Source organism: Mus caroli, unplaced genomic scaffold (assembly GCF_978045245.1).
Source record: "Mus caroli unplaced genomic scaffold, Mus_caroli_1 scaffold_15, whole genome shotgun sequence".
NCBI lineage: Eukaryota > Metazoa > Chordata > Mammalia > Rodentia > Muridae > Mus > Mus caroli.
Genome location: NW_028227270.1, coordinates 86,218,294 through 86,245,032, shown reverse-complemented (window position 1 = coordinate 86,245,032; position 26,739 = coordinate 86,218,294). Strand labels below are relative to the sequence as shown.

Here is a 26,739-nt window from a genome sequence, read left to right as displayed (position 1 = left end):
TGTTTGTTTGTTTTTGAAACAGCATACTTTTCATTTCTAACTTTGTTAATGTGGGTCTTCTCTCTCTTTTTGTTAGTTTGTCTAAGGGATTGTCATTCTTCTGAATTATTCTGTGAATTTCTCTCTGAGAACATTTTCTTTCAGTCTCATTTTTTAAACATTTCTTTTACAGTGGATATATTGCTGACTGTGAAGGCCTGAGGAGATCTCAGGGAGATATGCAGACCTCTTTCCAGTATATCTAGGCAATTGCCACCAGTGGCTAAAGAATTCAGAGAGGAGACAGTGTAAGGAATTTGAAGAGAGCTTTTATTACACGGCTAAAACACTCAAGGAACAAGTATGTGTATTCTCACAGTGAGTCAAATGTACCAGCTTTTGGCAGCTCATCTATGAGCTTAATGGAATATTGATGAGTTAAGTTGGACTGCAGGGACAGATATTCTGAAATTAAGGAGAGTGTGTTCCATACTGTTGGACTAGGGTTTACTCCCTTTTTCTGTCCCTATGTAGGGTTTTCAGATGCACTAAGACATCAGATGCATGATGGGAACAGACAACACTATTGACAAGTTATTATAACAAAGCAAAGGACAGCTGGCTGTTATGTCAAAGGCCATGTGAATCTCACTTGGTTCTAGTGAAGGATCATCATCCTGGCCTGGGACCTGCTGAAATCGCTCAGCCATCTTGTCTGCCTTTGGTTGGCTAGCCTGCCTCAGGCACACTGACAGTGCTTTCTTTGTTTCCCGTCTTCTGGGCACTCCACACCACAGATAAAACAGGAGAGATTTCCCCTATGTGCAGAATTTGGAGTTCCTCTTTCCTTTCTTTCAGCACTTAAAGACTTTTTGCATTCCGGCACGACTTTGGGTGACTCCTTCATGTCCTCTCCTGTCTAATATTGGAGCTGTTCCTCCGTGTACACATGCATTTTCTTCCTGCTGTCTTTCCCACCTTTTTCTTCTTCTTCTAAGATCTTTCTATTCTACCAAGAATCTATGGCACTCAGATTGGCTGCCGTTATACAATCCCCCTGCCTCAACTTCCCAGGTGCTGAGATTAAAGTTCATATATCCTGCTTATGATTTTTGAATTGTCTTTGTCCTTCAGCTGTTTGGTTTTGATGTATGTAATCATTTTACTTTGTTTTGGTGCTTGTTGAGATTCCTAGATATGTCAATTTATCTCTCCCACCACATTAGAGAAGTTTTTAGTCAGGAGCTCTGTAAATATCTTGTCTGTCTCAGCCCAGCGTCCTTACATTTTCTCTGTTGCATGCAGTGTTGATGAGATGCCTATCCCCACTTCATGTAGCTCTTTTACATTTTGTACATCATTTTGGTATCTTTTTTTCCAGATTAACTAAACTCTACTGCTCTACTTTCAAATTTATTGATACAATCTTTTATTTTCTCAATTTGCTGTGGTGCCTGCCTTGTGCCTTTTAAATTTTGAGATATTTTCCTTTTTAAATTCTTATTTATTTATTTATTTATTTATTTATTTATTTATTTATTTATTTTAGCTTTTAAGTTTAACATGCCCACTTATGTGGTATGCATGAAGATGGTGATGGCTGCTTCTTCTTGCCTAATCTTATTGGTTGATTTTGTGCCTTACAGGTTTGGTCTCTTGTACTTGACTTCTCAAATTTTTCTGCCTGCATTGGGACTCTATTTCCTGCACTGCCCTGGGCACAGGGCAGTTCTGCACTCAACAGTGTCAGACGAGAGACATGACTTGGGTCTCCAGCTGAGTTACGAATTCTCTTTCCCAACAGTGTCCTCTTCATTTGTGATGAATGACCTGAATTGTGTTAAAATAGTGGATTCACTGATGGAAAACGCACAGGTCCTATCCAGCCACTGTCACACTCTAAGCATCTTTAGAGTTTTATGGTGGAGAAAGTTAGCACTCACTTTATTTCCTTCAAGATCTTAAGCCCAATTATTATTGAAAATAGTCTTCATAAATCTAATGACATGCTGTACTGAGATGTCATAGGATGCCAGATGGAATTAATGTATTAAAGCATTGCTATCAATCATAGGCCAATAGGACAAATAACTCGTTTATGTGATTCATGTACAATGACTCCTTTGCTATTCATCTGCCACAGGCATCTGTTTCATGGAGGTGTTGGCAACACTGACAATGTTGACATATTGGCAACATTTATTCATCAATCATGTCCCCATAAAGTATTTATTGATCATTTTGTGGGCGCCAGGCATTAGCAAAGGACACTGGAGTAAAGTTGAGACTGTGGTGGTGCACTGTGTAGCTCTGGAGTAATGAGTTGGCTGTGGATTTCACGCTTCTGCTCCTCTTGCTATACAGGGTAAGGACAAATATTTCCACTAGTATCAGTTCCAGGAAGCCACACAATGATCATTTTGTATTGTGGGTTCACATGTTTGCTATGCAACATTAGCAAGGGTTCAATGATGATGAAGTTCAATAAGTTATGCTCAGCACATCAACGAGCCACCATTGTTTACAAGTATTGGCTACAGAGTACACTGTTTTTCTTACTTTACTGACATGACGTTGAAGCCCAGAGTCCATGTAGATTTCACAAGGCCTTAGAGTTAGTGACTCAGTCATCTGGGGGCTCAAATTTATGACCACAGCAGTTCCCCTGTTAGTTATTCTTATGAGTGAACAGTGTTAATACGAATTTTAATGAACATTAAAATTGAACATGAGGTGTTTCTTGGAGGCAATCTTCTTTTTTTTAAAGTTAGGAAATGTAAATCATTTATCAAAACTCTAATCTTAAGTCCCATGTAGTGACTGTTTGTTGCTTTAAGGGTCACTCACCCAGATATTGATCTTGTTACTTTCTAACCGATGTTCCCCACATATCTGTTAAGTCCTTAGAAGATGAGTTACATGTTTAGTAAGTAGGGAGAACCAATTTTTTTTTCTGCTAGTTTTCTGGAATGTGCTTCTCTTGGTTTCTAAGTGAAAGGGGTTAGCACTTCATTTCGTATCTATAGAAAGTATCAGCCAGTTTTTTGAGTCAAGCAAAAAGTTATAGTCAGAATAAAGACCCTCTCATTTGGAGGCTGTGCCACCCCACTGAACACACTCAACTAGAAGATACTGTATTCTTTGGCAACTAACACCCTGTATAGCAATACAACCATAAGATAGCTTCTATGAGATTTTCATTTTTTAATGAAATGGATAAACATTTGATCTGAGTTTTTGCTTATTAAGGCAAGGAAAGTTGCCAAGTTTCACACATATCTTTAATATCAACACTTGAGAGATGGAGGGAGAAGGATAGAGTTCAAAGCCAGCCTTGGTTATATAGCAAAATTGAATCCAGCCTGGGCTGCATAAAACTCTCTCTTTAGAAAGTTAAAATCAGACAGCCCCATTGGGTTGAGCCTCTGCAGGGGTGATGTCTCAGGGCAGGTGGAGTGTGTTGAATGAGTGCCCACATCTAATGTCAGGGAGCAAAAAAAGGTGGGGTGGGGTAGGTGGAATGAGAGAGGGGAGAAGTAAAGAGAGGAAGAGGAACTTCATCTCACAGTCCCTGTAAGGGCACACCCATAACCACACCCAAGAACCTCTAATTGGCCCAACTCTTAGAAGACCATCATCCCTTACTGTGATGCTCTGATGACAAGACTTAACCACACCAACCTCAGTGGTGTAATCTTGTCATTTCGCTGGGATGTCTAAAAGTCCTATTTGATTTCTGTGAATTACTTCCTTAGACATAGAACACTCCATCAGGCAGAGCAGTGCGGTCAGGACCTTATAATCCATGTGTCCAATCATCAGACAGATGGGAGTACTCAAAAGTTTATTGTTCCTTTTGCTCTGGAGTTCAGGCTTTTCTTCAGGTTGTTAGCCTCTGGCCTTAAGGACCTGGGTAGCTTTTCTCTGAAGTAGATCCACTGGACACAGATTCTTAGTTTTCCTTCATGTAAGTGTGCCTTTGTTTTGCAGAATTTGAGTTCACAATTTATGTTGTCCTTTAGGACTTTAAAATTTGGTTCCATTTCTTCACGGTCCCCAGGCTTTCTGATGAGAACTCTGTAGTTATTCAACTTCAGATACCCTGCCTGAAACATATACTGTTTTTCTGCTTTCAAGACAGAAGGGGAGGAATCTCCTCACCCTGGGATCTGCTTGTCTTTCCCACTGACTGAGAGTCAAGGAAAATCAACACAACTGGGTAAGCTAAGGCTTCCCAGAACACGTGCTTTCCTAACGATGCCTCAAGCAAGGATGGCAAAACTAACAAATGAAATATGCTTACTCGGGCCAGAACAACGGTGGCCAGAGTTTTATCACATCAGCTCTCTTCTCTGATCCATTAATCTATACAATGCTCTTCACATGGCCACCTTAATGTCATTTGCAAAAGGGAATTTTCATGGTAAAGAGTTAAGTAAACCAGCTCACATAATTTAAACTGATCTTTAGAGCTTTACTTCAGTGTAAAGTTTTCTTTCATTTTGAAGTTTTGCTGGTAACTCAGGAACACACAGGGTCATATGCAGCCTTGGGAAGACACATAAGCATGGCTCCTTCAAGGAGCCCACTCTCCTGCTTTGGGATCATGCACTGTCCTTTCCCTATGTAACTTCCTGTCTAAATATTTAATCCACTAACTTTGACTCACTCTGGCTCATCTTGAACCTCTTTTCTATGGCACAGTCAAGGATCTGGGTACCTTGAAGGATGCTTCTAAGAGGATAGGGAACTCTCAAGTGACAGGTGGCCATGTCTTCTTAATGTCACTATCTTTCCTTCACATCTCGCTAGTACTTCTGATTGGTGGGAAGAATTGGATTCTGGTTGTTCAGTCAGTAGCCAGGCAACCCCACACCTGAATTGCTGCAATGGGAAAACAGAGAGAATAAAAGAAAGAAGCAGATTGCTCCTTTCTCTGGCTACAGCTCAGCATGGTCCCTACTGCTTGACAGAGGCCACTGGACTTGCCCTTTGCCCATACTGCCATCTCTTACTTAGCCTTTTTACCCAGTTCAAACCAGTCCTATGCTTCTTCAGGTTGGCTCACATTGCAACACAGCTCAGTGTGCTCCCTGCCACCCTTCCTATGAGCTCAGCTATCTTATCTAGCAGCCTCAGGGCCTCCATGCATTTGTTCCAACCCTTTGTTCTTTTTTTTTTTTTTTTTGGTTTTTCGAGACAGGGTTTCTCTGTATAGCCCGGGCTGTCCTGGAACTCACTTTGTAGACCAGGCTGGCCTCGAACTCAGAAATCCGCCTGCCTCTGCCTCCCGAGTGCTGGGATTAAAGGCGTGCGCCACCACGCCCGGCTCCAACCCTTTGTTCTACTTCTTCAGAGCCTTTTTAAACTCTGAGACTTCTTAAATTCTTTGTAGACTGTAATCATTCTGTAGCCTATATGGATACACATTACTGTGTGATGTGTGATCTGAGGGTTAAAGTTGTCTTAGGTATTGTGACCACGGCAGGCAGGGGCTGGAGAAGTAGCTGAGAGCTATATCCTGATCTGTAGGGAGAGAGAGAGAGAGAGAAAGAGAGAGAGAGAGAGAGAGACTCAAAATTTACTCATGTGACACACTTTTTTCAACAAGGTCATAACTCCTAATCCTTTTGAAGCATTCAAATAGTTCCACTCTCTGGTGACTAAGCTTGTACATATATATGAGCCTATTGTGGCCATTCTTATTCAAACCTCCACATTAGTACCTCAATTAATAATAATAAAACGTTTGCCAGAGGCCATCTATCAAGGGAAAGTGGGATAATTAGGCAAATGCCAGTCAACAACACTCAAATATAGCTTGTAAATTTACTGTTATTAAAAAATATAATATTGTGGGAAAACATAAATGAGACTTTCTGGCATGGCAGACTCCTGACAAGGTCTCAGAAAAGCCATATCATTCATTGTTGTGTGTCATGTAGTCATTTGTCAGTGCTTGGCAATACTAAAGGGGTGAGGAGTTAACTGACTCATGATGAAGCCCCACTTGGTTGTTACTGTTGGGAGAAGTAATTCCACTGGGGCTGTCTTAGTCAGGGTTTCTATTCCTGCACAAACATCATGACCAAGAAGCAAGCTGGGGAGGAAAGGGTTTATTCAGCTTACACTTCCACATTGCTGTTCATCACCAAGGAACTCAGGACTGGAACTCAAGCAGGTCAGGAAGTAGGAGCTGTTGCAGAGGCCACGGAGGGATGTTCTACTGGCTTGCTTCCCCCGGCTTGCTTCCCCCGGCTTGCTCAGCCTGCTTTCTTATAGAACAAGACTTATCAGCCCAGAGATGGTTCCACCCACAAGGGGCCTTTTCCCCTTGATCACTAATTGAGAAAATGCCTTACAGTTGGATCTCATGGAGGGATTTCCTCAACTGAAGCTCCTTTCTCTGTGATAACTCCAGCTGTGACAAGTTGACACAAAACTAGCTAGTACAGGGGCCATGGTCAACCTATGCCCATGAGACACCCAGCCATTGTATTCCAACATTAGACACCTGGGAAACAGCCTCTATTGCCTCACTTCACTGGGATGGGCTAGTTGCTCTTGGGACAAATGTCACAGCCATAAAAACGGATTTTTTTCAGACCAAACATCTGAAAAAAACATTTGTCTGACCAAATGTTTCATTACAGAAAACAAAAGTAGAGTTCATTTTAGGAAGTGAAAAAGTGCCATTGAAAGTCAGAGTGGGTCACATACTAACTCTGTAGGCTCCTTCCTCAGCATATTAGTGATCTTTGAGGGATGAAATGCCTCCTGCTGTATTCTCAGGGGGCCAAAGAGATACATATAGTCCCTTGAGACATCATTTGAAGAACTTTGAAAACTGAAAAGATTGACTGGCTGTCCTCAGATGAATGGTGGTAAAAGCTAGTGAGAATATGCATTTGTTATAGTTGTAATTCTCTCCAGAATGGAAGTGGTGATGTTTCTCCAGAAACTTGAAGTAGTAAAATTTATGATATAAAGAATTTACCGGCGGGAGGTTCTGGGGGACTTTTGGGATAGCATTTGAAATGTAAATGAAGAAAATATCTAATTAAAAAATAAATAAAAAAGAATTTACCAATAATTTTGCGTAGGAAATACCAAGGTACACAAAGTAGAATTTAGCTAAAGTAGTGTTACCTCCAATGTGACTAGAAGTAAGTGGTGTACAAGCCAGGCTGCACGTGTAGATCTGTGATCCTGACCCCAAGTTATTTCCAATTGGTAAGTAAAGATGCCAAGAGCCAATAGCTGGCCAGAAGAGACATAGGTGGGATTTAGGTTTTCTGGGCTTGAGATCAGAGGAGAACCACAAGGAAGAAGATGAATGGAAGAGAGAGAAGTCACTATGGGTTAGGTGAGTTCAAGAGAATATGGCCCTGAAGGCTGTCCAATTGGAGTTAAGAGCAGCCTGGATGAAACATAGTAAGTAATAACTTGGGATTATTGATAGGAAAGTAGACTGCAATAGCACAGAGGGTAGATATCTGCTCAGCTCTTCTGCTGTTTAAGGCTTATTTTAAATATAATGGCTTTTATCTGGGAACTAAATAGTCAAAGGAGGGGTAAAAACCCCAGGTCAGGATTAAGATGTTCTATAAGACCCCATAGCCACAACTAACATATTTTCTAAAGATAATTACCACAAAATTCTTCAAAAGCAGATTAAAATCATTACACAAAATAAAATGACAACAGGATTATTGACTATGTATTCATCTTTTGAAATTCATACCTAATCAGACATTTCCCATCTATCTTTCTCTCCACAAGTTCATCATAACTCCAAAGTGATAATCCCTTTGTCATTGATTAACAATGTTAAAGCAAACCAGTCTAGAGAAGCAAGGGCTTTTCCTATGCTTAGCTGACAACTTCTATTTGGTTTTTTTTTTTTTTTTTTTTTTTTTTGCTTAAATTGGTTTTTATTGTTAAATGTGCTTCCTTTTCTGTCAACTGTGGCTGAAATTTTTCTGGATATAGTAGTCTGGCTGGCATCTGTAGGATTTCAGAACTTGTAGAACTGTACAGGCCCTGCTGGTTTTCAGAGTCTCCACAGAAAAGTCAGGTCTCAATCTGATGGTCCTGCCTCTATATGTGGGTTAGTCTTTCTCATGCAGCTTTTTTTTTTAATTTTTAATATTTTTATTACATATTTTCCTCAGTTACATTTCCAATGCTATCCCAAAAGTCCCCCATAGCGCCCCCCACTTCCCTACCCACCCATTCCCATTCTTTTGGCCCTGGCATTCCCCTATATTGGGGCATATAAAGTTTGCAAGTCCAATGGGCCTCTCTTTCCAATGATGGCCGACTAGGCCATCTTTCGATACATATGCAGCTAGAGACAAGAGCTCCGGGGTTCTGGTTAGTACATCATGTTGTTCCGACAATAGGGTTGCAGATCCCTGTAGCTCCTTGGGTACTTTCTCTAGCTTCTCCATTGGGAGCCCTGTGATACATCCAATAGCTGACTGTGAACATCCACTCCTGTGTTTGCTAGGCCCCGGCATCGTCTCACAAGAGACAGCTATATTTGGGTCCTTTCAGCAAAATCTTGCTAGTGTATGCAATGGTGTCAGCATTTAGAAGCTGCTTATGGGAAGGATCCCTGGATACGGCAGTCTCTAAATGGTCCATCCTTTCATCACAGCTACGAACTTTGTCTCTGTAACTCCTTCCCTGGGTGTTTTGTTCCCAATTCTAAGAAGGGGCACAGTGTCCACACTTTGGTCTTCATTCTTCTTGAGTTTCATGCGTTTAGCAAATTGTATCTTATATCTTGGGTATCCTAAGTTTTGGGCTAATATCCACTTATCAGTGAATACATATTGTGTGAGTTCTTTTGTGATTGTGTTACTTCACTCAAGATGATGCCCTCCAGGTCCATCCATTTTGCTAGGAATTTCATAAATTCATTCTTTTTAATAGCTGAGTAGTACTCCATTGTGTAAATGTACCATAATTTCTGTATCCATTCCTCTGTTGATGGACATCTGGGTTCTTTCCAGCTTCTGGCTATTATAAATAGGGCTGCTATGAACATAGTGGAGCATGTGTCCTTTTTACCGGTTGGGACATCTTCTGGATATATGCCCAGGAGAGGTATTGCTGGATCCTCCGGTAGTACTATGTCCAATTTTCTGAGGAACCACCACACTGATTTCCAGAGTGGTTGTACAAGCTTGCAATCCCACCAACAATGGAGGAGTGTTCCTCTTTCTCCACATCCTCGCCAGCATCTGCTGTCACCTGAATTTTTGATCTTAGCCATTCTGACTGGTGTGAGGTGGAATCTCAGGGTTGTTTTGATTTGCATTTCCCTGATGATTAAGGATGTTGAACATTTTTTCAGGTGTTTCTCTGCCATTCGGTATTCCTCATGTGAGAATTCTTTGTTCAGTTCTGAGCCCATTTTTTAATGGGGTTATTTGACTTTCTGGAGTCCACCTTCTTGAGTTCTTTATATATATTGGATATTAGTCCCTTATCTGATTTAGGATAGGTGAAGATCCTTTCCCAAGCTGTTGGTGGTTTTTTTGTCTTATTGATGGTGTCTTTAGCCTTGCAGAAGCTTTGCAGTTTCATGAGGTCCCACTTGTCAATTCTCGATCTTACAGCACAAGCCATTACTGTTCTATTCAAGAATTTTTCCCCTGTGCCCATATCTTCAAGGCTTTTCCCCACTTTCTCCTCTATAAGTTTCAGTGTCTCTGGTTTTATGTGAAGTTCCTTGATCCACTTAGACTTGACCTTAGTACAAGGAGATAGGAATGGATCGATTCGCATTCTTCTACATGTTAACAACCAGTTGTGCCAGCACCATTTGTTGAAAATGCTGTCTTTCTTCCACTGGATGGTTTTAGCTCCCTTGTCGAAGATCAAGTGACTGTAGGTGTGTGGGTTCATTTCTGGGTCTTCAATTCTATTCCATTGGTCTATTTGTCTGTCACTATACCAGTACCATGCAGTTTTTATCACAATTGCTCTGTAGTAAAGCTTTAGGTCCGGCATGGTGATTCCACCAGAGGTTCTTTTATCCTTGAGAAGAGTTTTTGCTATCCTAGGTTTTTTGTTATTCCAGATGAATTTGCAGATTGCACTTTCTAATTCGTTGAAGAATTGAGTTGGAATTTTGATGGGGATTGCATTGAATCTGTAGATTGCTTTTGGCAAGATAGCCATTTTTACAATGTTGATCCTGCCAATCCATGAGCATGGGAGATCTTTCTGTCTTCTGAGATCTCCTATAATTTCTTTCTTCAGAGACTTGAAGTTTTTATTATACAGATCTTTCACTTCCTTAGTTAGAGTCACGCCAAGATATTTTATATTATTTGTGACTATTGAGAAGGGTGTTGTTTCCCTAATTTCTTTCTCAGCCTGTTTATTCTTTGTGTAGAGAAAGGCCATTGATTTGTTTGAGTTAATTTTATATCCAGCTACTTCACCGAAGCTGTTTATCAGGCTTAGGAGTTCTCTGGTGGAATTTTTAGGGTCACTTATATATACTATCATATCATCTGCAAAAAGTGATATTTTGACTTCATCTTTTCCAATTTGTATCCCTTTGATCTCCTTTTGTTGTCGAATTGCTCTGGTTAGGACTTCAAGTACAATGTTGAATAGGTATGGAGAAAGTGGACAGCCTTGTCTAGTCCCTGATTTTAGAGGGATTGCTTCAAGCTTCTGACCATTTACTTTGATGTTGGCTACTGGTTTGCTGTAGATTGCTTTTATCATGTTTAGGTATGGGCCTTGAATTCCTGATCTTTCCAAGACTTTTATCATGAATGGGTGTTGGATCTTGTCAAATGCTTTTTCCGCATCTAACGAGATGACCATGTGGTTTTTGTCTTTGAGTTTGTTTATATACTGGATTACGTTGATGGATTTCCATATATTGAACCATCCCTGCATCCCTGGGATGAAACCTACTTGGTCAGGATGGATGATTGTTTTGATGTGTTCTTGGATTCGGTTAGCAAGAACTTTATTGAGGATTTTTGCATCAATATTCATAAGGGATATTGGTCTGAAGTTTTCTATCTTTGTTGGGTCTTTTTGTGGTTTAGGTATCAGAGTAATTGTGGCTTCATAGAATGAGTTGGGTAGAGTACCTTCTGTTTCTATTTTGTGGAATAGTTTGTGAAGAACTGGGATTAGATCTTCTTTGAAGGTCTGATAGAACTCTGCACTAAACCCGTCTGGTCCTGGGCTTTTTTTAGTTGGGAGACTATCAATGACTGCTTCTATTTCTTTGGGGGATATAGGGCTGTTTAGATCATTAACCTGATCTTGATTCAACTTTGGTACCTGGTATCTGTCTAGGAACTTCTCCATTTCATCCAGGTTCTCCAGTTTTGTTGAGTATAGCCTTTGGTAGAAGGATCTGATGGTGTTTTGGATGTCTTCAGGATCTGTTGTTATGTCTCCTTTATCATTTCTGATTTTGTTAATTAGGATGCTTTCCCTGTGCCCTCTAGTGAGTCTGGCTAAGGGTTTATCTATCTTGTTGATTTTCTCAAAGAACCAGCTCCTTGATTGGTTGATTCTTTGAATAGTTCTTCTTGTTTCCACTTGGTTGATTTTGCCCCTGAGTTTGATTATTTCCTGCCGTCTACTCCTCTTGGGTGAATTTGCTTCCTTTTGTTCTAGTGCTTTTAGATATGTTGTCAAGCTGCTACTGTGTGCTCTCTCTAGTTTCCTTTTGGAGGCACTCAGAGCTATGAGTTTTCCTCTTAGAGATGCTTTCATTGCGTCCCATACGTTTGGGTATGTTGTGGCTTCATTTTCATTGAACTCTAAAAAGTCCTTAATTTCTTTCTTCATTCCTTCCTTGACCAAGGTATCATTGAGAAGAGTGTTGTTCAGTTTCCACGTGAAGGTTGGATTTCTATTATTTATTTTGTTATTGAAGATCAGCCTTAGTCCATGGTGATCTGATAGGATGCATGGGACAATTTCAATATTTTTGTATCTGTCGAGGCCTGTTTTGTGACCAATTATGTGGTCAATTTTGGAGAAGGTACCATGAGGTGCTGAAAAGAAGGTATATCCTTTTGTTTTAGGATAGAATGTTCTGTAGATATCTGCCAGATCCATTTGATTCATAATTTCTGTTAGTTTCACTGTGTCCCTGTTTAGTTTCTGTTTCCATGATCTGTCCATTGGCGAAAGTGGTGTGTTGAAGTCTCCCACTATTATTGTATGAGGTGCAATGTGTGCTTTGAGATTTACTAAAGTTTCTTTAATGAATGTGGCTGCCTTTGTATGTGGAGCATAGATATTCAGGATTGATAGTTCCTCTTGGAGGATTTTACCTTTGATGAGTATGAAGTGTCCCTCCCTGTCTTTTTTAATGACTTTGGGTTGGAAGTCAATCTTATCAGATATTAGAATGGCTACTCCAGCTTGTTTCTTCATACCATTTGCTTGGAAAATTGTTTTCCAGCCTTTCATTCTGAGGTAGTATCTATCTTTTTCTCTGAGATGAGTTTCCTGTAAGCAGCAAAATGTTGGGTCTTGTTTGTGTAGCCAGTTTGTTAGTCTATGTCTTTTTATCGGGGAGTTGAGTCCATTGATATTAAGAGATATTAAGGAAAAGTAATTGTTGTTTCCTGTTATTTTTGTTGTTAAAGTTGGCATTCTGTTCTTGTGGCTGTCTTCTTTTAGGTTTGTTGAGGGATTACCTTCTTGTTGTTTCTAGGGCGTGGTTCCTGTCCTTGTATTGGTTTTTTTCTGTTATTATCCTTTGAAGGGCTGGATTCGTGGAGAGATAATGTGTGAATTTGGTTTTGTTGTGGAATACTTTGGTTTCTCCATCTATGTTAATTGAGAGTTTGGCTGGGTATAGTAGCCTGGGCTGGAGTTTGTGTTCTTTTAGTGTCTGTATAACATCCGTCCAGGATCTTCTGGCTTTCATAGTCTCTGGTGAGAAATCTGGTGTAATTCTGATAGGCTTGCCTTTATATGTTACTTGGCCTTTTTCTCTTACTGCTTTTAGTATTCTGTCTTTATTTAGAGCATTTGTTGTTTTGATTATTATGTGTCGGGAGGTATTTCTTTTCTGGTCCAGTCTATTTGGAGTTCGGTAGGCTTCTTGTATGTTCGTGGGCATCTCTTTCTTTAGATTTGGGAAGTTTTCTTCTATAATTTTGTTGAAGATGTTTGCTGGTCCTTTGAGTTGAAAATCTTCATTCTCATCCACTCCTATTATCCATAGGTTTGGTCTTCTCATTGTGTCCTGTGTTTCTTGGATGTTTTGAGTTAGGATCTTTTTGCATTTTACATTTTCCTTGATTGTTGTGCCGATGTTCTCTATGGAATCTTCTGCACCTGAGATTCTCTCTTCCATCTCTTGTATTCTGTTGCTGATGCTCGTATCTATGGTTCCAGATTTCTTTCCTAGGGTTTCTATCTCCAGTGTTGCCTCATTTTGGGTTTTCTTTATTGTGTCTACTTCCCCTTTTAGGTCTAGTATGGTTTTGTTCAATTCCATCATCTGTTTGGATGTGTTTTCCTGTTTTTCTGTAAGGACTTCTACCCGTTTGATTATGTTATCCTGTTTTTCTTTAAGGATTTGTAACTCTTTAGCAGTGTTCTCCTGCAATTCTTTAAGGGATTTTTGTGCTTCCTCTTTACTGTCTTCTACCTGTTTACCAGTGTTCCTTTGTATTTCTTTAAGTGTGTTATTAAAGTCCTTCTTGAAGTCCTCTACCATCATCAGGAGATATGCTTTTAGATCCGTTTCTAGCTTTTCCGGTGTGTTGGGGTGCCCTGGACTGGGCGAAGTGGGAGTGCTGGGTTCTGATGATGGTGAGTGGTCTTGGTTTCTGTTAGTAAGATTATTACGTTTACCTTTCGCCATCTGGTAATCTCTGGGGTTAGTTGTCGTTGTCACTGTTTAAAGATTGGAGCAGAAGCTGTGTTCCACTCACCAGCAGTCTCAAAATCCTGTGGCGGGGGTCGTGGGTAGCTGGCGGGTGTCAGCCGACCCTGCGCTCTAGCTACCCTGGTGCTGGTCCTGCCGAAAGTCGACAACTTCTCTTTACCGAGAAACAGACCAGCATCTATCTTATTATGTCTTATTTTTGAAGGCTTGGTCAGCTAAATTGGCTAATCATCCACTCTCTACTCTTATAAAAGAATTATTTACTCTTTATTCATAGCCCTGTCTTATCACAGTGCACACTAAAACCGATGGCCATATACCTAGGTCCCAAGATCCAGGAACTCAGATCCAACCTAGAATAAATGTTTTCTTTGATCATTATCTTGTCCCAAGCCTATTTTTTTTTCTTTCAAGTATAATATGTGCTTGTAATTCATGAAGGCCCACTGTCCTCCTTTTGTAACGTATGCAGCCCTCACTACAAGGGAGGGGCCACATTCTATTCTCAATTCTAACTTTATCATAACTTAAGCCATCTTCTTAAATGTTTTACCAATTACCCTAGCTTCCTAAAAGTATTTAAGTCAAATCAGAAATTCTGTAAAAATAATTACTTCATCTTAACAATATTAGTCTATAAAAGTTCATCTTCCTATTGATCTGCAGGAAAATTGCCCAATACAGTGGCCTGTCACCCAAGAAGCTCATTTCCCCACTACAGTGCCTCCTGAATGGCATCTGCCATCCTGTGCTCTTATTAAAAACATAATGCTGCCAGGTGAGCAAGATGACTCTAGGTAACAGCTGTGGGGGAAAAAAACCTCAACAACAACAACAACAACAACAACAGCAAAAAACCCAATGCTGGTGAACTTAATAAGTATTCTAATTACAGCTGTCTTTGCTTTGTAAATGACCTGCCCAAGTCACTAGACTTAGAGTATCTTTACCTTTGCTTAAATTGTGCAAAGTATAATCTGGGGCACTAGCCTAAAAGAGATTTAAGGATGGCAGTGCATGTGCATATAAATTAGTAAAAGTCTGATGTTTGAGCCTGAATCTTCTTCAGGCACAAGCCACAGCTGGCTATATGCTTTTTTTTTTTCTTTTTAGTAGAAATATTTCTGTTTTAATTTCTAGGTGTGTAGAGTGATATCTCACTGGATAGACATATTATTTCTGTACCAGTGGTAGCCGGAGACACTGGCATTACGGCAAAATGAACAAGTTCAAGAGAAGTTTTGAAAGGTCTTGGAGTGTCAATTTTTCTGGAAGGAGGATTTCTAAAAGGACTGATCACTGGCCACTTAGGTGAGCTGCAGAAAGCCAGGACTAGCTCAATGAAATGTGAAATGGACATGGAAACACCAGGCCTTCAGAAAACTTCCAGTCTTGAAAAGCAATGGACCCAAAGTAGACGTTCATGTAGTAACTGAGCTCTGACTATGGGTGAGGTCCTAGGGAAGAGATGTTGCCTAGTCACACTGGATCTCAGGGAAGACTAGGAGGCAGACCTTGATGTACTAAGTTCTCTATTAATGTGAAGTCACTGTGGGGCAAAGGCCTGAGGGAAGCACAGAGCAGTGAGGAGAACAGAGAAAGGATCAGGTGAGGCAGCTTCTCTAGCCCAAGGCTGCCTGGTGTGATCTGAGGCTCAGGTAGGACTGGCCCCAGGGAAGCATTGTGAGTGGTGGGGCCAGGCTACTACAACTGCTGTGTTTATAAAAATGGCATCCAAGGTCTAGAAGGAACTTTGGTTGTCTTCTAGTCTATTGTTCATCCTTCCCCGCCCTGGAAACACCCCTAACTGGCCACTGGTGAATCATTTCCAAATACAGTAAGTAAACACCAACTGGGCTATTTCCATCTCGTGGGTCTGTACCTGTGGACCCAACCAACCACAGATCAAAAACACTTGTGAAATAGAAATCAAGCCTGTACTAAACATGTATATACTCTTTTCTGTTCATTAGTTCCCAACCAATACAATCTATAGAATATTTGTATGGGGGCATTGGATCAGGGTCTGGTGAAGGGGCTGGAGGTGCCATGTCGGGCCGGGAAGGTGGCAAAAAGAAGCCCCTGAAACAGCCCAAGAAGCAGGCCAAGGAGATGGACGAGGAAGATAAGGCTTTCAAGCAGAAACAAAAGGAGGAACAGAAGAAACTCGAGGAGCTAAAAGCCAAGGCCGCCGGGAAGGGCCCCCTGGCCACAGGTGGAATTAAGAAATCTGGCAAAAAGTAAGCTGTTCCTCACATCTGGGGTGATGGTGACCCTCCTCTTCCATTCCTATTTAAACATCTGGATTCCCTGCCATAGCATCTTTGCCACCTACAGGTAGAATGAAGTGTTATCCTGTAACCTGTCAAACATCTGGATTCCCTGTCATAACATCTTTGCCATGTAATAGCTAGAATGAAATGTTATCCTGAAGCCTGTTGTACATTGTAATAAACTTTTGTAAAAAAAAAAATGAATAAAGTAAATAATGCAATGGCAAAAAAAAAAAAAGAATATTTGTATGGTATATCTCTCTTATACCATATATACCATATATACATTTAATATCACGCGCGCGCACACACACACACACACACACACACACACACACAGTGTTATAAGTAATGCATGGACTATTTAAAGTATATAGGATGCTATGGGTAGGTTCCACTAAAATCCCTGACATTTTCTTCATTGATACTGAACTAAGAAATAAAAAAGAGTCTTCCTCTTGGAGCAGTTTTGAGCAAGAGTCAGGCCAAATTTGAATTATCCACCTTTTTGCCTATGCTTTTCTTCTGTATGTCACCTGTGGTCTATAGGCTATTGTCTGCCTGGGGTGTGTGTGTGTGTGTGTGTGTGTGTGTGTGTGTGTAGGTGTGTAGTGTCTGTCTGTTCCTATTGCCTGTGACAAAGGGCTTTGCTCTGTACTTACTGTATAGAACATGAAACATGGTATGGAAAAGGAATGAGGATTTTTTTTTCTCAAAATCTTTAACAGATTTTACAAGGTAAGAATTACTTTACTAACTTACTAATTTTACTTACTAACCCCAGATGACCCACAATAGTACTTAAAACCTCTTCCTCTAGTATGTCTCCAATATTAATAGGATATTTGTATTTTTCTTTTTGTTTTTTAAGGTTGCTTAAAACTTGTTGGCTGCTTTCAACAAATAATTACCCCAACGCACGTGCGTGCTTACACACACACACACACACACACACACACACACACACACACACACACAGAAGCACGTGCGCATGGTAGCTTAGTTACTTCTGGGTCAGAGTCATTAATTTAAAATTAAAGCTATGCACATGGGAAGTCCAAAGGTGTTGTAAGGGTGGGTATATTGTTTTCTTAAAGGCAGGTTAAACTTAAGCAGGCAGATTACACGGTATCGAGTGTATAGTTTAAAATGATCCAAGGCATATTATTGACTTGGTTTCAAGGTCTGGCAAAAAGTCCTGTTATTGAAAGCAAGAGGCATTTTTTTTTTTTTTAAGCTACTTCATAAGTCCCTTTAGAGGATTTGGTAAACATGTCTTGATACCTACGGGGGCTTCTGAATCTGACATCCTGGGGAATCTCGAGGGACAGTCTTTTACTAAGAGTTCTTGAGGCACAGGTAAGAGTTGGGGACAAGGAACTTTGGTGTATCCAAAGTTTGAGTGGAGCCCTGAGAACACACAGGAGCCTTCAAACTATCCTTCAGGAACACCAAGGAAAGGCAGCCTGGAGGGTTGGCGCTGGGCAACTGCGCATGGATCTGACAAGTACTTCTTTGTCTGTCCTTACACCCATTCCTGCCCACATACTTAGTTGTCAATGGGCTCTAAAATCAGTTCCATGATTGGGTGTACTTACTTTTGACCTGTTGTGCTGCTTCGACGGATTTGAAGCCAAGACGAAAATCCCCACACTCTTCACCAGAAAAGCACAAAAGGGGAGTCGTCTCCCCTCCCCCAGCCCTCACCAAACCAATGGTCAGAAGTCACGGAGTCCTTCTGCTGCCACCTGGTGACATCACATAGCAACTACATGGTGTAGGGGAAAGTTTTAACATCAGGAAACAAAGTCTGCAATTCTCTTCTAAGGCTCTAGTTTTACTAAAATTAAAGATCATTAACATCATAAAAAACTTAAAAGATCTGCCTTTTAATGACTTTGTCTTTTCTTTCAAACCTCTAAAAACTATATAACAGGAGATAAGGCAAAAAGAGGGAAAAGGTCTAAATGGGGGTTGGATGGGTGGGAAGGGCAGATAAATAATACTAAAGATCTTTGAAAAAGCCATGTGGAAGTCTAGTATTTGGTAAGCATCCTAAATACTGATCTGCATATGTCCCTATACTTAAAAGTTTAATTGGTGTTGCCTTACATAGAGGATAATGCTTCTCTTGAGGGCCACAGATTTCCAAACCAGGTGTGGGACAGTACCTATGGATCTGACCAAGAAGGAGGTGTCCTGGGCACCTCCAGAACATAGCAGGTTTCTGCCGGAGACTGCACTTGATTTATCTCTGAGTCCACTGAGTATCAATACCAGGCTGCAACAATAGGTGCTTAGTAAATTCCTAGGAATGTGTTCCTAGACCATACAGGGCTGACACACTGTATGGTCTCTTTTAGGGGTGCCACAGATGGTTTGGGTTTTGATTGAACTTTTTTGGTGAGATCTCTCCCTGCCATTCTTCCAAAACTGTAGCATTGTTTGAAGCCCGTGTCTTGCAGACTGGGGTTGGTACAGGAAGTAGGGAAGGCTATGAGAGAACCACACACTGTCAGGCTGTTGCTGTCTGCTTTTCTCCGTCTTTCCTTCTGTACCACAGATGGCAGGTTCCAGAAACTGCTGGAATTAATTAACTGATGGAAATAGGTGCAGCTCTTAAGGACAAGTGTCTGAACAAAATTGATGAAAAAGAACATGAACATGTTGGTCAGGGATCTCGAGAAAAATAGAACCAACTGAAGAGAGATGGGAGAGAGAGATTAAACATTACTTATTTTCTCATACAATATATTTTGATTATATTCTTTTCCTTTCCCTGACTGCTCCCATATCCTTCCCACCTTGCTACCCATACAGCTTCATAGTCTTTTCTTTTTTGTAAAGAAAAAAAAAGAAAAATCCAACAAAAATGAAGATAAAAACAGACAAACCAACAACACCCCCCAAATAGTAAGACCAAAATAAAAACACACACACACAAACAAACCCCAGCAAGTCTATTTTGTGTTAGCCAGCTACTTTTGGGCTTGGGACCTGCCCTGGTATGTGATTGATATGCCCAGTGATGCTCCACTGAAAAAAACTGATTTTGCCTTATTCAGCAGTTACAATTGCAAATAGCTTCTTGGTTAGGGGTGGGGTTTTGTGTTGCCACTTCCCCTTCTCAGTGCTGACATTTTATCTGGTTCAAATCTGTGCAGGTTTTGGCATGTTGCCCCAATTTCTGTTCCTTCCTGTGTACATCAATGCTGTTGCATCTGAAAGATGCAGTTTTTGGAGTCATCTGTCACCTCTGACTCTTACAATCTTTCTGTCTCCTCTTCACTTAGATCAGTGGTTTTAACCTATGGGTCCCGACCCCTTCAGGAGTTGCCTATCAGATATCCTGCTTATCAGATATTTACGTTACGATCTATAACAGTAGCAAAATTAACTATGAAGTAGGGACAAAATAATTGTAAGCGTGGGGGGGGGTCACCACAACATGAGAAACTATATTAAAAGTTTGCAGCATTATGACAGTTGAGAACCACTGTATTAGACCCTTGAACCTTGAGGGGAAGAGTTTAATAAAGACATCCCATTTGGGACTGGGTGCTCCAAAGTACCTTATTATCAGCCCATTGTGCATTGGTGGGTCTCTATTAATTACCATTTTTTTGATACGTGTTGAATGATGCTCTGATCTCTGAGATTTTGTTTGGCATCCTGAGTTTTTCATTTGGAATTTTATGTCAGTTTGGACTTTTTTTTAGTGACTTTATGTCTTTATTTAATGCTACTTTCAGGTCTTGAATCGTTTCCACTGTCTTACTCAACTGTTTGTGGTTTAATGGTTTCCACCAAGACATCTCTTCATATCATCTTGAAGGTCTTTTGAACATACTCCTAATTATTATTTTTGAACACTCTTGGGGTCTAATGCAATAGGTTGTCTGGTTTCTGGAGGAGGCATATTGTCTTGGTTGTTCATGTTTGTGTGTTTCTGGAGTTATGATGTTATAAGCATTTCTTGGTGTAGATACTTGGTCTTATCTTTGCTGGGTGAGTGTTCTGATCTTTGTGGCTGCTGCCCACTCTGTCCTGGCCAAGTGTGGCAGCTGTGGAGTCCCTGTTGCTGTTCTGCAGATTGTTCACAAAGGAAAGGGCTAGAAGGAATAGCTGAGAGGCGTAGGTAGCAGGGAATAACTAAGGGGACCCTGGGTCCACACCAAGAGGCTGAGTCTTACCTGAGTCCCAGCCTCAGTATGGCAGCTAAGCTAGGAGTCTCTGGTAGAGAGAGTTCTCCAGCTCCACAGAATCACAAAGAACTATAAGCAAAGGCTGAAAGGGGCCACCAGGAAAAACTAGGGGAAATTTCTGAGATAGATTTTGTTTTATTAAGCAATTAGCTACCTGTTAGAGGATTTTCAAGTGTAAAGTTCAAACGAGCCCTGGAGGCTGAAGACCTCAGGAATTTCAGTTTGAATTTAAGGTGGGCTTATGGCAGAGTTTTTTCTGACCCAGGGGACCTGCCTCTGTCTTGGCTTTAATAGTTCTTTCAACTGATTAACTGAGGTTCACTCCCATTATTTACTTTCCTGGGAGTCGATGAATCTAAATTAGTGTTCACCTCATTAAAAACAACTCCACAGGGACATCCAGCATCGTGTTTGACCTAATGTTTGGATACCGTAGGCCAGTCAAGTTGACACATAAAATTAACCATCCCAGCAAGGTATGTAGGAGGGAAGCACCTAGGAGGTCTGTTTTTATAGCTGTCATGGAAATGTGGGCTTCTTGTTAGACAGGAGCAGATCATCCGTACTCAGAGCCTGAGCTCTCTTCCTGCAGCCCAGCAACTGGGAGGGCTTTGTTTCATAGCTGACATCTTTGTTTTATTGTCACTAGTTGCAAACTATTCTCCATTAGTTTATGCTCAGCAATGTAACATACATATATATATATATATATACATATTTATATGTATATATATACATATACACACACATATATACACACACACATATATATATATACACGCACATACACACACATTTACACAGATATGTTTATGTTTAAATATAAATATACTTATTTGATAAGAATAAATTAAATAAAATTGTAGAGGATTTTTTTTTAAATCTCATATGTGGTGGTTTAAATGTGCTTGGCCTAGAGAGTGGCACCATTAGGAGGTGCGGCCTTGTTGGAACATTTCTATAAGAGTTGAAATGTTCAGTTTGGGAATTCCAAGAAAATGACCTCAGGATTATAATAATAATTAAAATCCAACTTTACTTTCTGTCCAGTGCTAACTTCAGGTCAGATATTAAAAGGGGAAGTTTACATAAGTAAGCACACACCTACATTTGTGCAGCAGCATTTTTATCTCCCTATACTGTATATCTTTGTTCATTTGCTTATACTAGACAGTGACTTTTTAACAAGGGGAATTGCCATGAAGTGTTTATAATGAATAAGAAAGACCTGGTGCTGCCAGACTCAACAGGTCCCAAACTGAGCTCACTTTTTACCCCAGCTCATCTTTGCTCCAACCCCGCATATGCTTTGTCATCAAGGTATACATCTTTTGATGGCCTTAGGAAGCCCCTTTTCTCCTATTTCCCATAGCAAGCCATAGTTCTTCGAAGAAACCACATTTATACCAAAGGTTCTGCAGGTTAACTGGCCAGGAAATCAGAATTATGAGCAGATGGAAAATTGCATATGGGCCAGATATCTTCATCTCTCTTTAGCCCTCTTAATGGTCGTTTGCTACCACCAACCTATGAATCAGACCTAACATCTTTGTGATGTCAAGTAAAACTTTTGGGCTGTATTGTAAATTTAGCAGACCATTAGCTTCCACCAAACCCAAGTTAAGAACGCCACAAGATGGCACCTGAAACCTACAGAAGAAATCCCTGATATTCTGTTATAACCACACCTACCTGATGTGCCCGCCACGGCATCTATTATGTACATTGACTAACAACTTTCCTTTGTTCCAGGTCTACAAATGTTCAAGTTTTCTCCCTTAGTGGAGCATACCATCCAGGGCAACCTGAATCAGGGTGCCCACGCTATAGCCATTTTGGCTCAGGATAAACCATTTCTTATTCCTGTTAGAGGACAAGCTATGTTTTCCACTGATACCGTGTTTAGCCATCAAATCCTAGGGTTCCTCCTTCAGTAGTTTTTGCCACTTACCCAAGCTCCTTATCACTCATGCCCAGGGTCCACAGTAACTCTGAACGAGGTCTGTCTACCTCCTAGCCAACGCTGATTCTGCCAGGCTATCCTTGAGAAATGTACATTTCATCAAGTTTCTTCCTGTCACCAACCTCTCAGTGGTCCCTCAGGCTGTTTGGATAAAGCACACACTTCAGTGTGGCCCAGAAAGTGCCTTGCAGCTGGTTCTTGTCTATTCCCCTTAATCTTGTCCCCATTCACATTGGCCCTTTGCTGTTGTCATACAATCAACCTGCTTTCTATAAAGCCACAGAGCTCTCACCTCCCCTCACTTACCTGGTTTCTGTGTTGCCAGATGTTCCTTAGTCTGCAGTCACCAGCTGCTGCTCCTTATTCTTCAGAGCCCGTGTTCTTTCCAACCTCTGGGTGCTGAGGCTGTGATTATGTCAGCTGTAGGCTCTGCTCTCCACTGCCCCAGGAGGACGGGCATGGCTCTGCATAGGTTCCTGGGTTCTTCAGAGGTGGGCCCTTCAGAGGTGCTCATTGTGGAGGGGATTTGGCCTTATGAATGAATTAATGTCGTTTTTCTCAAGGCAATGGCTATCTTGGGAGTTTTACTCCTTCTTCCTGCTTCTACCTACTACCTAGCTGCCGTTGTCCTGACATATGAAGCCTTCCATTATATTCCTTATGTTTTACATCTCCAGGGCCTCACCAAAAGCTGAGCATCTTCTGTCACCACCAACATGAATTTCTAGATCCGTGACCCCGAGCGAACCTCTTTTCATTATAGATCACCCATTTACCATTTCTCCGGCATGGTAACAGAAACTGGAGTAAAACAGTCAGATTCCTCTATTTAGAATATAAAAATCCCAATTAACCCACCTTCCCCCCTCTGTAGCAAAGCTTCTTGAAGGCTCTCAACAACCTATCTTGAGAGATAGCTCTTCACCTTCATTCCCGAGGGCAGAGAGCATGAACTGCTTTCCTCCACTTGGGTCTCGGGCTTCTCTGCAGTCCAAGTATGTCAATAGCCTGAGGCTGGATGCCTGGCAGTGTCTTTGTCTTATGACTGTCATGTGATAGACACCTGCTACCTCTGTTCCCTGAAAATAAACTGAGGGCTTGGGAAGGACTGTATAGAAATCAGAAAAATATATATTTTTAGGACACAAATAAAAAATTTCAATGAATACCTTAAAATCTATAAAAATTCTCGACCTCAAACAACATAAATAGAATACATTTTCCCCCTTTTGAAGGCTCTTAATATTGCTGGATGTTCTGAGCAGACAGGGAATGTCACCCTTGAACATCATCAAGAGGCCCCTGGAGCTAGCTGCCTTATGGTTGCTGGAGTGTGGTCTTTTCCCTTTTGCTGCAGTACCAACATTTCATGTATATGTTTCCTCAGTGCATTGTTAAAGAAATACCTGCTGAGGGCTTGCCACTTGGCAGCCCCTGGGCCGAGCACTAGCAAGTACACCACAGTTACATTCTAAAGGACACCCATCTGGGAAGTGGAGGTGTACCAATGAGAAATGATTTGAGGAGAGATGTGTGTGCTGGAGGCTCAGATCACCTGCAGGGTTCCTGATCTACACAGGAGCAGAGAACTTTTGTTTATTTATGTATACCCTTGATAGAAAAATGGACACTTTCCAGATGAAGAGGAAGGATGTATGTGAGGTCTGTGTGTCTATGTGTGTGTGTGTGTGTGTAGTATATATGTACTGTGTGTAGTGTGTATATGTTTCAAGTATGTGAGTGTGTAAGTATGCATAGTATGTGTGTGTAGTGTATGTGCATGAGTCTGTTGGGTATACTGTTCCATCATTCTTGGCCTTGTTCCCTTGAGATTGGGTTTTTCAACCTAGAGTCCAGTATTTTGACTAATTATCTAGAACAAATGATCCTCTTGTCTCTGTCCCCCACCCCTACTACTCTCTTACAATTTTGTTTGTGTGGCCAAACCCAGACCTTTAAAAAGCAAAACCAAAACCAACTCTGTGGGGCAGGAGAGCCATGGGACAGGGAATAGGGTGAGGGTGAGGGGTGGAGGGGTCAGGAGGTGGGGGATGGAGGAGGTGGGGGTTGGGAGAGATGGAGGGCATGGGAGAGCAGACTAGAGCAAGAGTGGGGTTGATGCATGTCTTGAAATACATCAGCAGGCCCTGCTGCCCCAGGCCTGCATGCTCTGGTACACAGCCCTGTGCCCCCACCTCTGTATACTCTGGAGGAGGTTATAAACACCCTCTATCCTGTAGCCAGGTTAAACTTCCTCTCATAAGATCACATCAGGATAGCACCCAGAGTTCCTCCTTATGCAAAAGATGCATCCCCAGTGCCCTTACTCTGAAAGCTCCTATCCATTCCCAAAAGGTATAAGTAGCCTTCAGTCACATGACTAAATGAGCTATCTCACTGAAGCCTCTCCTAAGAGTCTGACATTACACTCATGGCCACCTGAGACCTCTGTCGCTCCTTGCAGTTCCTGCCTTGCTTTTCCTCTCAGGATTTGCTGGTCTCAATTTTAGGTGATTGCACCAGGATGGGCAGGGAAGCAGAGCCAGAATGACATACACCCCCTCTCCCCACCCCCGACACACACACACACACACACACACACACACACACACACACACACACGATACAAACTCAGTTCCTTGTGCGTACACAGTAAGATCTCTTACTCACTGAGCCCCAAGAAAGAATTTTCTGAGCCTGCTTGGGTATTTGTGTAGTGGGATAGACACCTGTACCTTTCGTCCTCCCTACCATGGCAGCTCCTCTGTTCTCATTCAGGAGAGTTCTTCCTTGCACATTATAAGTGACTAGCCTTGTGGGTAGCTGGTATGGCCACAGGTGACTCCTGTTCAAGAGGACATACTAGCACACTGAGTCTATAAAAGCAGTCTCCAGAGTGCTCTGAATTACCAGTGAATGGACCTTTGTGGAGGTCAGAACAGAAGGATGCAAGATTCAAGGTATGGACTCCATGTCTCTTGCCTTGTGGCAGAAGTTCCATCACAGGGAAGGAGAGGGTAGAGCCTTCAGCAGGGAGGGGGGAGGGGAGGGGGAGAGAGAATCCTGGGGAAACATGCATTCTTATTCCTTGTGTCACTAACTCTCAAGAACATCCCTGTTTGTCTAGACTAGCCTTTCATGTATCAGTCTGTTCTCTGCTTTATAATGAAATACCACAGGCTGCATGACTTATAAAGGGAGAGCTTCATTTAACTTAGGGTTTTGGAGGTAGTGGCAGTGATTGTGGAGAGGGCTTTCCTGGCTCTGTCACAGCACGGTGAATGACATCATGGCAGGCAGCACATGGGAAGAAGAGATCATGGAGTGATACAGGGGACCAGAGCTGACTCCCAAGAGGACTATGGTAATCCCAAGAGCAAAATGCCAATGACCCAATATCCTCCCATCAAACCCCAGCTCTCAGATCTCCACCCTGAGTACTGGGAGTCCAACAAATAAGCCATCAGGGGAACAAACCACACCCCAAACATAACAGATGGCATGGTTAATGACTGTACTTTCTAATACTTTCCAAATTATTTTATGAGTAATTGAGGATGAATACTGTCTTCCTAGGAAAGAGCCCAAGCTGTTCTCTGTGGGGCTTTTGTCATATGTATAACTAAATATATGTGATGGTAACCACAGTACCCTAAACTCTGGCCAGATCATGGAACCAAGAGTTCACAAACACTGGAAGGTACATATTGCTTGCATTTTGTCTAGGCCCACAGTTACTTGGCAACAGCCAGGGGCTGCTTGCCCCCTCTGCTCTCTCTTGCTTTCTTGCTCTCCAGCTCTGTGCTCTTGTCCTGCTCCTCCTCTCTCTCCATTCCCCTCCCCCTCTCTTTCCACATGATCATGGCTAGCCTCTACTCCTCTACTCTCTCTGCCTTTCTCTGTCTCTACTGCTCTCTCAACTCCCCTCCCCATGCCTTGAATAAGTTCTATACTACATGCCAATTGTCATCATGTGTGGCTGGTCCCTCAGGGGGAAGGGATGCCTCAGCATGAGCCAGCTGAGACATCCCCTTCCCCTACACCTTACCACACCTCCACCAAACATATCCCTTCTCTCTTTATTTTTATAAAACACAACACACATTCTTGCTCATAAACTGTTCTGCATGGAGGAGGCTGGCATTAAGGGCTAGTTGGCTATAATACGTTAGATGTCCAGATAGATTCACAAATTTGAAATGTCAGAGTGTATTGAAAATATGAAGATTAGCAGTGGCAGCAGTAAGTATGGATGCCAGATTTCTTGCAGCCATCAGAGGCTGGCAGTCACCATGCATAGACACCTGTGCCTCTTATACCATGTACTGACTGCCACCAGGCTGCCTCCCTCCACCTTCCCTTATTTCTTCTTGAGCTCTGTCACCTCTAATATCAGATTACCCCTTGCCTGGGCTC

The 26,739-nt window shown here is 41.6% G+C and overlaps 1 protein-coding gene and 1 long non-coding RNA gene across 5 annotated transcripts in view; one reads left to right on the top strand and one right to left on the bottom strand.

Moving 5' to 3' along the window:
- LOC147001023 (uncharacterized) overlaps positions 1–22,834 on the bottom strand; it is a 30,088-nt gene extending 7,254 nt beyond the window's left edge. The window contains exons 1-5 of one of the 4 annotated variants that reach the window (XR_015045443.1): positions 22,630–22,834; positions 17,754–18,854; positions 6,109–6,254; positions 5,220–5,505; positions 56–4,863 (exon numbers count right to left, since the gene is read on the bottom strand). This is a non-coding gene — a long non-coding RNA (uncharacterized LOC147001023). Of the gene's footprint in view, positions 1–55; positions 4,864–5,219; positions 5,506–6,108; positions 6,255–17,753; positions 18,855–22,629 lie in introns of those variants that run through there. The other 3 variants (XR_015045442.1, XR_015045444.1, XR_015045445.1) reach the window with 3 other exon arrangements.
- Positions 15,879–16,216, top strand: LOC110308563 (translation machinery-associated protein 7). Its single transcript, XM_021180992.3, has one exon. The coding sequence runs from the start codon at positions 15,932–15,934 to the stop codon at positions 16,124–16,126; it is 195 nt and encodes a 64-aa protein (XP_021036651.1). The 5' UTR covers positions 15,879–15,931; the 3' UTR covers positions 16,127–16,216.
- Positions 22,835–26,739: the final 3,905 nt, after the last annotated feature.